At 41.7% G+C, this 14,710-nt stretch overlaps 1 protein-coding gene across 1 annotated transcript in view; it reads left to right on the top strand.

Annotated features, from left to right (window-relative positions):
* PDX1 (pancreatic and duodenal homeobox 1) overlaps window positions 1-14,499 on the top strand; it is a 30,909-nt gene extending 16,410 nt beyond the window's left edge. The window contains exon 2 of the mRNA XM_066593496.1: window positions 14,096-14,499. Coding sequence (XP_066449593.1) covers window positions 14,096-14,499 — 404 coding nt within the window. The remainder of the gene's footprint in view (window positions 1-14,095) is intronic.
* Window positions 14,500-14,710: the final 211 nt, after the last annotated feature.

Genomic DNA, 14,710 nt, shown 5'->3' with positions numbered 1-14,710 from the left:
AGAGAGGCAGCCTTACTATCTTTAAGAAGCACTCCAGAATTTTTTTTTGTGGCGGGTGATCCATTACAATATCAGTGACCTCTGCGGTGAAGAATCCAGTTCTGTATCTAGTCCCCTCCAGGCTGCATATTCTGCACTTTTCCTCTGACCTCAGGGTCACATGACCAGCACTTTGACAGCGCTCTGTACCCTGCAATTAATAGGGCAACTTTATATGTCAGCTATTAGAAGAGAAAAACTGTCTTTCTTGTCCATAGAAACCAATTACAGCACAGCTTTAATTTCATAGTCTATACAAAATAAATGTCTGTACATCCAACAAATAAATTAAATTAAGTGTGACGGTGCACAATAAGCTATGGCTGCAGGAATACTGTAACAAACATGTGCTTCAGCATCCGACACACTTAATAGCTGTAAACAAATGTATAACAATTTTTTTGTACTAACCGCATAAAAATGCAAGGTTGTTAATGCACGATTTGATCAAATCTATGTATGCCCATCCGCCACGTCAAGGCGAACCTTAATGGGTGGGTACCTAGCTCTATAGACCCTCTCTTTAAACTTAAAAGTCTTCACATGGAGTCATGCACTCCAATTTCCCATCTGTTTCAGGTGATTCAGTGATAACATATAAGCCAGGTACCCAGCTTTCCCATTCATGTGAAGACTTTTTAGTCTAAAGTGAGGGTCTATAGAGCTAGGTACCCATCCATTAAGGTTCGCCTTGACGTGGCAGATGGGCATACATAGATTTGATCAAATCGTGCAATAAGAACATTTTTATGCGGTTAGTACAAAAAATCATTATGCATTTGTTTACAGATATTAAGTGTGTCAGGTGCTGAAGCAGATGTTTCTTACATTAATTTCATAGTCTATCCTGATAAATTAAAGCTGCACTGTAATGCTCTAGTGTTCATATTTTATGAGGAATTCAAGTATTTAGAAGAAATAGACAGAAAAACTGAGAGGTCCCATAAATATTATCACTGACAAAGTAAAGGCAGCAGTCAATGCAAAGTCATAGTTCGTTAGGCTGAATGAAGACAATGTCCATCTAGTCCAGCCTGTCTATCCTCCTGTGTTGATCCAGAGGAAGGCAAAAAACCCCAAGAGCAGAAGCCAAAATAGCACTTTTGGGGAAAAAATTCCTTCCCAACTCCCTAATGGCAATCAGACTATTCCCTGGATCAACCCCTAATAGTTCCTACCTACCTGTATACCCGGATTAACAATTAACCTAAGATTTATAACCTATAAAATCCTTCTTCTCCAGAAACACATCAAGTCCCCTTTTAAACTCCTCTATGGATTTTGCCATTACTACTTCCTCAGGCAGAGAGTTCCACAGTCTAACTGCTCTTACAGTAAAGAACCCCTTTCTATGTTGGTGATGAAACCTGCTTTCCTCTAAACGTAACGGATGCCCTCTTGTTACTGTCGTAGTCCTGGGTGTAAACAGATCGCGGGAGAGATCCTTGTATTGTCCCCTCATGTACTTATACATGGTTATTTGATCACCCCTTAGCCTTCTTTTTTCTAGAGTAAATAATCCCAATTCGGATAGCCTCTCTGGGTATTCCAGTCCCGTCATTCCTTGTATTAGTTTAGTTGCTCTTCTTTGAACCCCCTCCAGTACTGTAACATGTTTCCTGAGCACCGGTGACCAGAACTGTGCGCAGAATTCCATATGGGGCCTGACTAGTGCCTTATATAGTGGGAGGATAATCGTCCTTCGCCCCTATCCCTCTTTTAATATACCCCAAGACTTTATTTGCCTTTGCAGCAGCTGACTGGCAGTGGTTACTCCAGTTTAGTCAGCAGTCAACTTTGAATCCTAGTTTCCCTCTGCTAAAAAAAGACACCTGTAGTACGCTGTACAAACCTACATCTGTAGCAGAATAGAATTTTTCAAAAATTAGCAGAAGAGGGTACAATATCTCAAGGAGACTTCCTGTTGACAAATCAAGCAAAAGTAGAAAACAACTAGGAAAATATGGAAAATTTCAGCATCAGTTCTACTCAATATCAGGGAAGAAATATATGTATGTAAGGATAAGCAATGGCTTAACCCAAGAACAGTTACATGAAAATTGAAAAAAACCCTCCTGAAAAGGTCACATTTTTAATTTTAGATTTTGAATTTATGTCACATGTAATATGTTTGCCGCAGCACTCAATTTAAATCCATTCCTAATCCCATAGTGACATAATTAAATTTAGCCTTAATCAATAAAACCACTTTGTTTTCACAAAAAGACTGTGTGTCACCATGTTCTACGACCAGAGCAATTTGTTTTCTCTGTTGACAGAGTTGTATGAGGGCTTGTTTTGAGGTTTATATGACTTTTTGATTACTTTTTATTCCCTTGTAACAGAGGTGAGATGAACAGGAAACAGCTATTTTGGCTTTTTCTGTTTTATATTTATTTTTTTTGCACTAGATAAATAATGTAAAATTTTATAGTGCGAGATGTTATGGACATAGTGAAACCAATTTTGTGTAGCTCGGGAAGTCAGACAGAACTCACATGCAGAGACAGAACTCACACAGCATAGACAGAACTCAGACGGCATTGCAGAACTCTGATGGCATCGCAAAACTCAGAAACTCAGACAGAATATGGAAATAGAGAACCAGACTTCATGGACAGACTTTAATACTCGCCAGCAGGCGAACTCAGGAGAGCTCAGACAGAACCGCAGCACTGAGAGACGGACTATATACTCGCAGACAGACATAAACCAAAGACTGCCAAGTATACAAAACACCCACTTGCATACTTACGCACCTAGCTGGATGGAATAACTATAACATGTACAAGGTATTCGTTCATATCTTGGCCAAGATACTTAAGTCTGCAAGCCCACTTGGGTCCATTGGTCCTCGTTGTCTCGCGGGTCCCTACAACTAACTCCAAGAAAACCTGCCTGCATGCAGGACAATCGTTCTAATAGGGACAGACCTGCGCTGAAACCTAGGGACCTACCTCAAATTAGAAGACAGACACAAAACACAGCAGGACTGAACAAAATTTAACCAACCCTCTGGCTCTCAGCTCAGCTGCAGGATTAATGGGCAATCACTTTCTTATTTATGCTTATGTGGTCCACTTTCTAGTTGCCTCAGTATTGGTGTTTCCTCTGGGCACTCCACTGCTAGGTCTTCTCTGGACTGTTAAGTCTATTTTGACCTTTGTCTGCTTGTTCCGTTTGTACCTTTGCCTTGTGCCCTATATCTGCATTTGTGTCTATCTCCTTTCTGTCTATGTTTCATTCTGGTCTCTGTAGTAAGTTAGTTCTGTGCACTGTTTTTGTTTCTGGGCTTCAGTGCTTCATCCCTGTTCCAGCATGAGGCCGCCCTTATCAGGGTAATTACCCTGCTTGTAGGCAGGGACCCTTCCATATCCCTAATTACCTTAGGGCCAGTTACCCTTCTGTAGGTATTCCTTTCTCCTGGGGTCAGCTGCCAGTCACCCGGTCTGGTATAAAAGCCAGGCTGGTTGGTGAGCCCAATGGGTCGACATTTCAAAATCCGTAACAGCAGGAACATGACACTATTCACAGAACACAAAGAGCAAACATGGGAAAACTAGCAGCCACTAACACTAGTATATATAAGCAGCAGACCAGCAGCATTGGGTGGCTGGAGAAATCCACACCCAGCCAGCTCAATCAACCCACACCTACAATTTAGTCTTTTTTTCGTCCTGATGAAGCAGTGCATTAAATAATCTGTTTTGCGCTGTGGAAACGCGTTGACGATTACGGACGATCTTGTTTGCCTTAGTCCACATTGGACTTTAGCTAACTACACATATGTCCATTAAATTCGCAATTTTTGCGAATTGACATATACTATAAGTAGCTTGACTTTTTTTGACATAATTCTGCATCGTGAAGTTTTGTCATCATGAGTCCAGCCTTCTAGTTTGTTGTTGACTATACACAATTTTGGACCTTATAATAAAAACTGGGTCTTGACAGATTGATGTTCCTATTGGGAAGCAAAAAGTTTAGCAATATTGAATTATATGGACACAGCAGTGTCCTTATAAGTGGGTATACGAGCATAATACTTGTTTAGTGTGGATTATTAAATCATCATTAATCCACTACTTAGTATATGATGAATGATGCTCTCTTGTTGTTTGGAACAGTGCCTCCTTATTAACATGCATGTTTTCATCAGTGTAAAACAACAGGGAGCCACTCTTCTTAGGGGCTACCACCTCTGGTCTTGTACACATTTGTTAACGGCTAGTAAGGTTATCAATTCATCTGTTAGCCCTTTCAGTAACTCTCACTGATATCAGTTAGGAGTTTAGTTAGACTCTGTATACTCAAGCATCTGCTCAAACCCCATAGGCATTTTTTGTTTGTTTGTTTGTCACTTTGTGTCCGTTTTTGGGTCTTAACCATCCTGTTGTAACAGGAATGGTCTTTTATCATTTAAATTAATAAAGGTTATATTTTAGTTTCAGGCCTTTTCAGTGACAAACAGTCACCCGGTCTGGTATAAAAGCCAGGCTGGTTGGTGAGCCCAATGGGTCGACATTTCAAAATCCATAAGAGCAGGAACATGACACTATTCACAGAACACAAAGAGCAAACATGGGAAAACTAGCAGCCACTAACACTAGTATATATAAGCAGCAGACCAGCGGCATTGGGTGGCTGGAGAAATCCACACCCAGACAGCTCAATCAACCCACACCTGTGGAGTTGTGCTTTTGCAAACCCATGTAGGACAATACATCCCAGCAGCACACTCTAACAGGAAGAAACTTTTAAGCTGAATTATGTGCACAGTAAAGTCCCAGTAGTGGGAATATACAAACAGTGATGTTAGTAGTGGGAGAATATTAGTGGGAAATACATGCAGTGATGTCACAGTGGAAGTATTAACAGTGATACAGTTACAGAGTAGGAATCAGCTATAGTGGTGTCACAGTAGTAGGATAAGGCTATGATCTTATAGTGGTTGGAAATGTATGTCACATAAGATAATATACACACTAATGGACTTGTTATTTATATAGGGGGAAAGGGACTTCCCATTCTATTTGTATAGTGCCAAATTATTCCACAGCGCTTTCAGGTAATTTATTACACCCCACCAAGCTGGGTACTCATTTTACTGACCTCAGAAGGATGGAAGGCTGAGTCAACCCTGACCCGGCTACCTGAACCTCGCGGGGATTGAACCATGAGCAAGAGCTACTTAACACTCTGCGCCACACAAGGGAGAATATACACAGTGATGTTATTTAGTTAGATGATGTCATAGTACACAGAAAATTTACTCAGAAAAGGTACAGAGCAAGTACCAGCCACACAGTGATGTCACAGTAGAGGGATAATATGCACAATGATGTCACAGTAGAGGAATGATAACACACCAATGTTAAAGTACATAAGGAGTGTATCTAATGATGTAATAGTACAGGAGTAATGTACAAAATAGGCAACATTATGTATTTGTATTTCCTACGTATATGTGCTTTTAAAGATTTATTGCATGCCATAAATACAGCACATGTCCTACCTGCTTGTGGGTATACTCTATTGCTGGAGTAGAATGGCAAAGAACCTGTTGCTAGAGGAGAAACTTCCATCATCTGTTAGATCCTGCATTCTTCAGAGTACATACAGTTTGGTTCAGTGAACTTACTGCTAGTTTACATCTCTACCTGTTTTAAGGTTCCTTCACATGGGCGTATGCATTTTTGCGCAAAACAACATATTTGGGCTATGAACAATGCTTTTTTTTGTGCGTTTTGTACTGTTTGCGCATGTAGGGCACGTTCATTTATGCATGGCAAATGAACACACCCCAAAGGACCACCTAAGGCACTAAGGCCCTGGGGCCACCACTACCTCTGGACCCTATACAGCTACACCTTGACGTAGGAGGAAAGAAGGCAATGGTGGTGATGGAAGTGGGGTTTAGAGCTAGATACAGCATTTTAGTGCCGCAAGTGAAATATTTTTCATAGTTTGCAACCCAACAGTGAAAAATAATGGATTAGACCATGCTCATATCTGTACTGGAGGCTCCTCCGTTCAATGCCTCCAGAGCAGATCCAACACAAAATGCCAAAGTACAGCAGTAATTTCATCTAGTAAATACTGGAGGGCTTGCCTGAAGCCAGATTTTGGGGCGGATTTACTGTGCGATGTGTGATCATACCCTAATACAGGACAGGACGATATTTGTAACTATTGTCCACCCTGGTCAAAAGTTAAGAATACTGATAAAAGGGAATACCAACCTATTTATGACTCAGGAAATAGCTGTACATTGAAATGTGCAGATTAAAAAAATGGAATAAAAGGCACGTATAATAGAGAAAAACATATTCCCTAATGTAGGGTGCAGTACATAAAAATTTCAGCACTTGTTAAGGTTGAAAAAAAAGCAGTAAATATGAGAAAGACTGTACTGCAGAAATATTATTAGCAAGTGGGATAAAATAGCAAGGTAACTAGTCTACAAAAGTAACACACAGTCCAGAATATAAAAAAACGTTTACAAGACAATACACTGGAATTATAGTATCACAATATGGACAAATAGTTGTGTATGTCATAGATATGGCAGGGATGGGATGCAAGGGCATTAAAAGGGGTTGAAAACTCCAAAACTAGGGGTAAACATACAGTAATACGGAAAATCCTTCTCTGCAATAGACATAGTAGAAGTTGATTGCTACTATTGGATCCAGACCTTGCTAGGAGTGCCATAATGCATGTAGATGAATTTTTTTGTAAATAAGAGATGACTGAATCCAAACTATTGATCCAGTTGTAAATATATACATCTGAATCTTGTGAGCTCCCCCTAGTGGCTTGTGGTAACAGCCAACATTTTAGAATTTAAAGGGTTATTCTGGTTATAGCCTGGTATTTTAAGTTTTCACCGATCCACTGATAGATCAGTGGGGTCTGACCACTAGGATCTCCACTGATCCTGAGAATGGGGAACCCATGTCCTCTTATTTCATTTTGGCTAATTCTGTCTGCCCCATAGAAATAAATGAAGCGGTGCCACTTCATTAATTTCTTGTTACCATGCGGCGGTTGCTTGTCCTCCCGAGGCGGCGGTGTGCAGGGTCCCGCAGTCGGGATGCATCCCCCCGGCTTGTTGTCCGGTTGCCAGGGGCACGGGTGCCTGGCCAGCACACCTGTGAGAGCAGCTGCCATGCACGAGCTTCCTTTCATTATGATCTGTTGGGAGTGGGCTGTCTCCCTCTCTCTGCCCCTGGGCGGAGGCTTTTGTTTAAAGGTTTGCCAGGGACTTGCAGTCACTGCCAGTTATTGGTTTCCATCAGTGTGCTAGCTAGTCTGCCTCTGTAGGTCTCCTGCCTCTATCAGCTTGTCTGCTATAGTTGCTACCATCTGCCAGGTTTTTTCATCTGCCTCGGTTCTGATTAGTTTGTTCGTGTTGGTTGCTTTTCATCTGCCTTTTCTGTCAGTATTCTACCCTTCCATCAGGTACGCCAGCGTTCCTTCTCGGTCCCTAGTGAGAGTAGGGACCGCTGCGCAGTTGCCCGCCTGGGGTTAGCTAGGAGTGGAGGCAAGCAGGCAGGGACAGGGGTTGTGGGTGAGATCCAGGGCTGGCATATTGAGGGTAGTATACCGTAACATTTGTATGGGGCAGACAGAGATAGCTGAGCACAATACTCGGCTATGTACCTGCACCATTGGGAGGAAGGGAACCGCTGCTGCACTCCATTCTTTACCACACTACAGAACTTGGAGACTGCATCTTCAATTGTGAAATAAGGGTTAAAAGGGTCCCCCATTCTAGGGATTGTTGGAGGTCCCAGTGGTCGACCCCCCCCACGGAGCTATCAATTTTCACCCATCCAGTTAATATGTGAAAAGTTGAAAAAATGACATAACCAGAATGTCCTGAATGGCATGAAGAGCCACTGTATTAGAGACACCAGCCCTTTCACGATTGGAGCTTCTCTGTATGAAAATTGGTTTTGACTAAATGGCTAAACCAGGACATACCTGCATATTTTTAATGTTTGGATGACAGAATAAACCATGGATGTAAACAACTTGTCAACTAAATGGGTTAGAGCCAAATGTCAAGAATCATTTTAGTGAACAGGCAGTGCAAAGTCAAACAAATTGCAGCCAAATACAACGTTGGTGCTTCAACTAACATGTCCAACCATACAACTCATCATTTCTTAACACAGATGGACTATAACAGAAAATGACTAGTTTCAGAGGCATTTCTGTCTAAAATAAACAGAAAGACAAGACTTAAATTGGCGAAAGAGAGCAAATTTTTGGATCACTGAACAATGGAATTCAGATTTCCGTTGCACCGTGCTGATGGGAGGGTCACAATTTAGCACAAGCAGCATGAATCGATGAACCCTTCCTCTTAGGTGTCGACAGTTCAGGCTGGTGGAGGAGGAGTAATGGTGCAGGGAATGTTTTCTTGGTGCCCGGGTCCTCTGATGCCTGTGGATGGACATCATGATGAATTACTCAAGTTCTGCAGGTCAAAGAAGGTCAGACACCCTATTAGATAGGTGTTTTTAGTAAAGTCGTCAGTCAATGTATTTCCCTTGATGGTGATACTTTGCCATAGTAAACCAGTAAGACTAACAAAACAGTTCATCCTTCAGGGAATTAGTGACATAATGTAGTATAATATGCATCAGTGCAACTGTATGCAATTGACCAGTAGATTTCTATATACATGCGTCCACATGTAGCTGATTTGGTGTTGATTTTCTCACAGATTTTGGTACAGATCCAAAGCAGATTTCACCATGTCAATTGAATTCTATTTAAAGGAGTGAAATCTGCTGCGGATATGCGCCAAAATCCACAGCAAATCAGCTATGCGTGAACGCATCCTTAAGGATTCAGGATCAATACATTGCTTATGTGAACCTCTCACTATGGTAATGCAAGTGGAGAGAAGATGGAGCCCTCCTGAGTAGAGATGAGCGAGCGTACTCGCTAAGTGCAAATACTCGAGCGAGTATTGCCTTTTGCAAGTACCTGCCAGCTCGTCTCAAATGATTCAGGTGCCAGCAGGGGTGAGCGGTGAGTTGCGGGAGGGAGCAGTGGGGAGCCGGGGGGAGAGAGAGAGAGATCTCCCTCTCGTTCCTCCTCGCTCTCCCCCGCTGCTCTCCGCCCCTCGCCGGCACCTGAATCTTTTGAGACGAGCAGGCAGATACTAGCAAAAGGCACTACTCGCTCGAGTATTTGCCCTTAGCGAGTACGCTCGCTCATCTCTACTCCTGAGCTATCCATCGGTGGATTTCCAACAGTCAACCCCCAACCTATCTAATATATATGACCTATCTAGTGTAAAGGTGATAAATGTTAGTAGGTGATATGCCACTGTACTGGCTAGATGCTGTTGTACTTGTTTATTCTAACATTCTTGAAACTCAAGACACTGAAAATACGCCATTCAGACGCCATTAGCTACGAACGATGGCGGAACAGTAATTGTGGGCAATTGATACCTATTTCATAGCATTCCAGATACTGCGTGAACTTTAATGTTTCGTGTCATTGAGTTTTCAAAGAGAAATATAATCAAACATAAGTCAAACCTGACAAATGATTATTACATGAGCGCCAGGTTTTTATTTAGAGCAAATCAATAAATTCTAAAGTTTAATTGCTGAACACGAGAAACTAGATTATACAGGTTTAGCTGGACATCAGGAAGGAGCTAACCTGGAAAGTCCAAGGTTCTAGAAAATCTATTGATTGTGGGGTGACAATATACAAAAATAGAAGAAAAAAATCTTTATTGTAGAGCATGCAATACAAATAAAAAGGAGATAAAGTTCCACAACACATGATGTATGGATAGTAAACGGACTTGTTGAACAGTCACCCCAACATGATTGTTATATTACATTCCCCATAATGAAATGCAATAATGCTGAGGAAGAAGTGAAACACATCATGTCAAAAAATTCTATAAAATGATTATACTATATCTAATACTAATTCTATGTAATGATAATAGTTCTATACAACGAACTATACCACTACCTAGTATACAACTGTATACTACTATACAACTAACCCATATGTCAAGATATGCCCGGGTGGCATCTGCCCCGATGCACAATTTGGTTAGATAGCCTTCGTCTGGGGTGGTGTTAGAGAGTCACAGCCCACTATTTGACCCTTGATATTCACTGTAGAATATTGTATTGTAGCATTCGCTATGGGGTCATTTTGGACCCCCCTTAAAAGAAAAATTGAAGATCTTGTTTTATGTAGTATGAATTTACAGATTTTTTATTTAAAGACTCTGTATGTTTATTAGAGATAAGTGAGCATACTCGCTAAGGCAAACTACTCGAGCGAGTAGTGCCTTATGCGAGTACCTGCCCGCTCGTCTCAAAAGATTTGGGTGCCGTCGGGGGGCGGGGAGCGGCGGGGGAGAGCGGGGAGGAGCGGAGGGGAGATCTCTCTCTCACTCTCTTCCCCCCGCTCCCCCCTGCTCACTGCCGCAACTCACCTCTCACCCGCCCCGGCAGTCGAATCTTTAGAGACGAGCGGGCAGGTACTCGAATAAGGCACTACTCGCTCGAGTAGTTTGCCTTAGCGAGTACGCTCGCTCATCTCTTATGTTTATACATCACTAAAACTTTCAAACCGATAGGAAGCAATGCTATCTTAGCACCTCCATCGCTTCTGAAGCCATAAAATCATGCGAGCATTTTTCACAGATGACCTATATTTTTGAGTGTATTTTGCATACTTCATCTTGGATTTGCTGCATGCTTGTCTGGTTTTTAGGTCCTTCTTCTGTTTGTGGTGACTGCATCGCCCCCGTTTGCTGTTTGTTGATACTTTGCCGGATTTTTGGGGGCAGCTTCAGAATTTTGTTCAACAGTGGATGTGGATGTAGGGACAATTTTAAGGTCTTCAATAAAGCCACACAGATTTACCGTTGACTTCACTCTTGCCACTCAAGGGTCAGCGTATCTTTGTACTGCTTCTGGTGCAATAAGTTCTTGTGCAAAGTGACCGTAGGAATTGCTTCCTCTGTTTTGAAGTTCTTATCCCCTTTCGAACATGTTAACCAAACACAGTACTGTATAAAAGTTTTGGCAGGTGGGGAAAAAATGCTGCAAAGTAAGGCCTCATGTCCATTGGCGGATCGGATTCCGCATGCGGGAGCCCGCAGCGGAATCAGACCCTGCCCATGGCCAAGCACACTACGGGTCTTCTACTAACTCATCCGGGTCTTAATTTTCTTCACTGCAGATGTGTGCGAAAGCACCAGCTGGCATGCCGCCGCACAGGCACAGTGGAGTTTTTTTTTTTAACTCTTGCTTTCCCACGGAATTCACGGCCCGTCCGCAATTCAATTTCCGACTGGCCGTGGTTCGGATGGCTTCCATTAACCTTAATGGAAGCCGTCTGTGAGGGATCTGCACTGAAATGGAGCAGGCTGCAATTTTTTTTCCAGACCAAAAGGTCTGCAAATCAAATCCGCATGCTTTACTTCATTTGGATACGCCCATGGTTCCCGGATTCCACAAATCAAACCCTCCCATGGACATTGGGCTCAAGAATTCTTTCAAAAATAGAAGGTATCTGATTGCCTCCAAAATGTATTTAGCAGCAGAACAACAACCCCAAACATCCAGCCAATGTCATTAAGAACTAACTTCAGTGTAAAGAAAAACAAGGAGTTCTGGAAGTGATGATGTGGCCCCACAAAGACCTGATCTCAACATCACCGAGTCAGTCTGGGATTACATAAAGAGACAAAAATATCAGAGCAAGCTACATCCACAGAAGATCTGTGGTTAGTTTAGATATTTGGAACAACCTCCCTGCCGAGTTCAAAAACTGTGTGCAAGCATACTTAGAAGAATTGATGCTATTTTGAAGGCAAAGAGTGGTCACACCAGATATTGATTTGATTTAGATTTCTCTTTTGTTCATTCACTTTGTAGTTTGTTAATTGACAAAAATAAACTAACACTTCTATTTCTGAAAGCATTTTTCCACAGCTGTCTAAAACTTTTGCACAATACTGTAAGTGCTAGTCAGCCAATAGTGACCTCTGAAGAGGTATTACCAATTTCCATGGAAAATGTAACCTAATAATACAAAAATTACAGTCTCTAAAATATATTAGATACCTGAAACAGTCATAAATGGATGTGGCGCCCAATATGTTTAAAGGAAGCCTGTCACATATTTTTGGGGAATCAGCTGAATAAACTGCTAAATGTTAGATGGTTTGAGGAATCTATTGCTACCTTTATTGTATTTCTCTGCAGCTTCATTCTCCATATGTGTCATTATTTGTGCCGTTTGCTATATGCAAATTAGCTGTGCACCGTACTATGGACGGTCCATCTCTGTCTGCTGTCCGGCTCTCTTCCTGCCTAGAGTTGAAAAAAGGTGCCCATTCCAAGCATTGTGGCATCTCCATTAATTCAGATCCTAGAAAAGCCCTCCAATGATTTCACTCCCAATGTATTCCTACCCGCAGATCAGACGAAAAGCAAAGAAATTCAGACCCATCTATTTACTTAATACTTCTCACTCTAAGCTTCTGTTCACTTTCAGGCACCACTACTGTATTCAATACTTTACTCTGCATCACTGCTTTTAGATTGGCTGCCTTGTATAAGAACAAGATCATCTGAAAGTCATGGAGAAATTATGTATATTACAAGGACTATATTCTGAATGATATGATGATAAGAAAATACTAACAGCTAAAGAAGTTCAAAAGAAAAGTTAGAGATGATCACTTCAAATATATTAAGTGGTAACGCCAAAACGACACTCGTTTGGCATATATTGGGTCAGTAGGGCCCTAGATTTCTTGGTCGATATGATGAATATAGAGCAATATAGCCTTATATGACCAGCATTCAACCTCAGTGTTTGCAGGCAAGTTGTGATGATTGCAAGAACATCAACCATGTCTGAATTCTTACAAATGCAACACTTTTCCCCGAGGAGACCATGTTAGTACACAAGGGCTCAGAATATGACAGAGAAACCTCAGGCACGAAGACACAATTTGCATTAATTCTTATTTAATGATAAATAGATCTTGAACAAAGAGATTTTGAGTATTACCAGTGTGTTTTTACAGTGAGTAATCAAACTTGATGGCTTTCAAAACCAAAATATGTCCTAAATGTGGATGCACACTACTCTCTAGTAACTATAACTCAACGGTCCACTGCTTGATCAGGGCAGTATAAGCTCTTCTTGATCATTCCATTATCATTGTCAGCAATGTGATCAAACCTGAGTCCCCTCAATAATTAGAGTCTAATAATGTAGCCTCTCTTTGCGGCTCGGGTGCTCCGCAAGCCATGGGGAGCACTCTCCAGTACACAGCAGGTCAAATGAAGATTAGTACAGTTTCAAGCTGAAATATGGTGGTGGTCGACCACTTGGAAGTTATAGTTCCATCTTAGTTGTTTTTAAGTGCTCACACTATAGTCCTACTCTAGAGACCGGTCTCTACTTACACTTGTTGTTTAAGTTCAGCCTCTGCATAACCACCCTAGGTATTCTCCATAGTGTTTTCAGGTTCCTGTGAGCGATGTGTGGCATCACTGCCTCTTTTCTCTCTATCAGCGCCGACCCATCCTCTGCAAAAACACTGGTGCTCACTGCTCTAAGCTCTCTTACTGAGCATTTCTTCCCCGTTCTCGGCTATTTCTTCTCAGCAGGGTAAACTTATGAACCTGTGCTCTCTCCTCTTGAGCATCTCCAGAACTAACTGTATCATCAGTCCTCTCAGAGAATGCTCCACAACAACTGATCCACCCTTTCTCTGTCAGATGACCTGAAGACTAACAATCAGAAAATCGTCCAGAGTAAAATAATGCAGAGGTATCATTATACAACTTGTCCAGGTGTCACTGTAACATAAAGTTTTATCTTAGTCTTTAAAAATTTGTTAGCAATAATGGTTACTTGTACATTTTCATCACACGTCCCCACAGGGTAGCCCCCTTACATCAGCAAGAATGCCTCATATAAATTAATTACTTTAGTACTGTGTATCAATAACATTTTGCATTTTCTATTGCAGGTGGTTCCTATATGATGGAGCAAGAAGAAAATAAGAGAACAAGGACAGCTTACACTAGAGCTCAGCTTCTGGAGCTGGAGAAAGAATTCCTCTTTAACAAATACATCTCTAGGCCTAGGAGAGTTGAGTTGGCCGTCATGCTGAACCTTACCGAAAGGCACATAAAGATCTGGTTCCAAAACCGTAGGATGAAGTGGAAGAAGGAAGAAGACAAGAAGAGAGGACGAGGAAGTGACCCAGAACAAGACTCTGTGGTGTCCTCTGCTGATATCATAAAGGATGAGTCTCAGTGTATGGGAAACACTCCACCCACCAGGGACTTGGTGCTGTCACCTCCTCTGCCAACTTCATCATCCTCACAAGCGAGCCCTATACCATCCTCCAGACAAGCTGAAAAGCGATAGAGATAAAATGTCACTGGTGACTCTAAAGTATTACTGTATATTGAACTCCATAGACTTAGATATCTTAGATCAGGCTTTGGAATGGATATCCTGGGCCTGACTATTACATAGAAATGTGACCTATACTTTATGTAGTGGTTATTGACAATGCATTACATTATACAAATTGAAAGTGTTCCGCAGTACAATACATAATGGACAGCAGAAATAA

This window comes from Eleutherodactylus coqui, chromosome 1, assembly GCF_035609145.1.
Source record: "Eleutherodactylus coqui strain aEleCoq1 chromosome 1, aEleCoq1.hap1, whole genome shotgun sequence".
In the NCBI taxonomy this organism is placed as follows: Eukaryota; Metazoa; Chordata; class Amphibia; order Anura; family Eleutherodactylidae; genus Eleutherodactylus; species Eleutherodactylus coqui.
The sequence above is the reverse complement of the archived record's forward strand: the minus strand, read 5'-3'. Positions and strand labels throughout refer to the sequence as shown.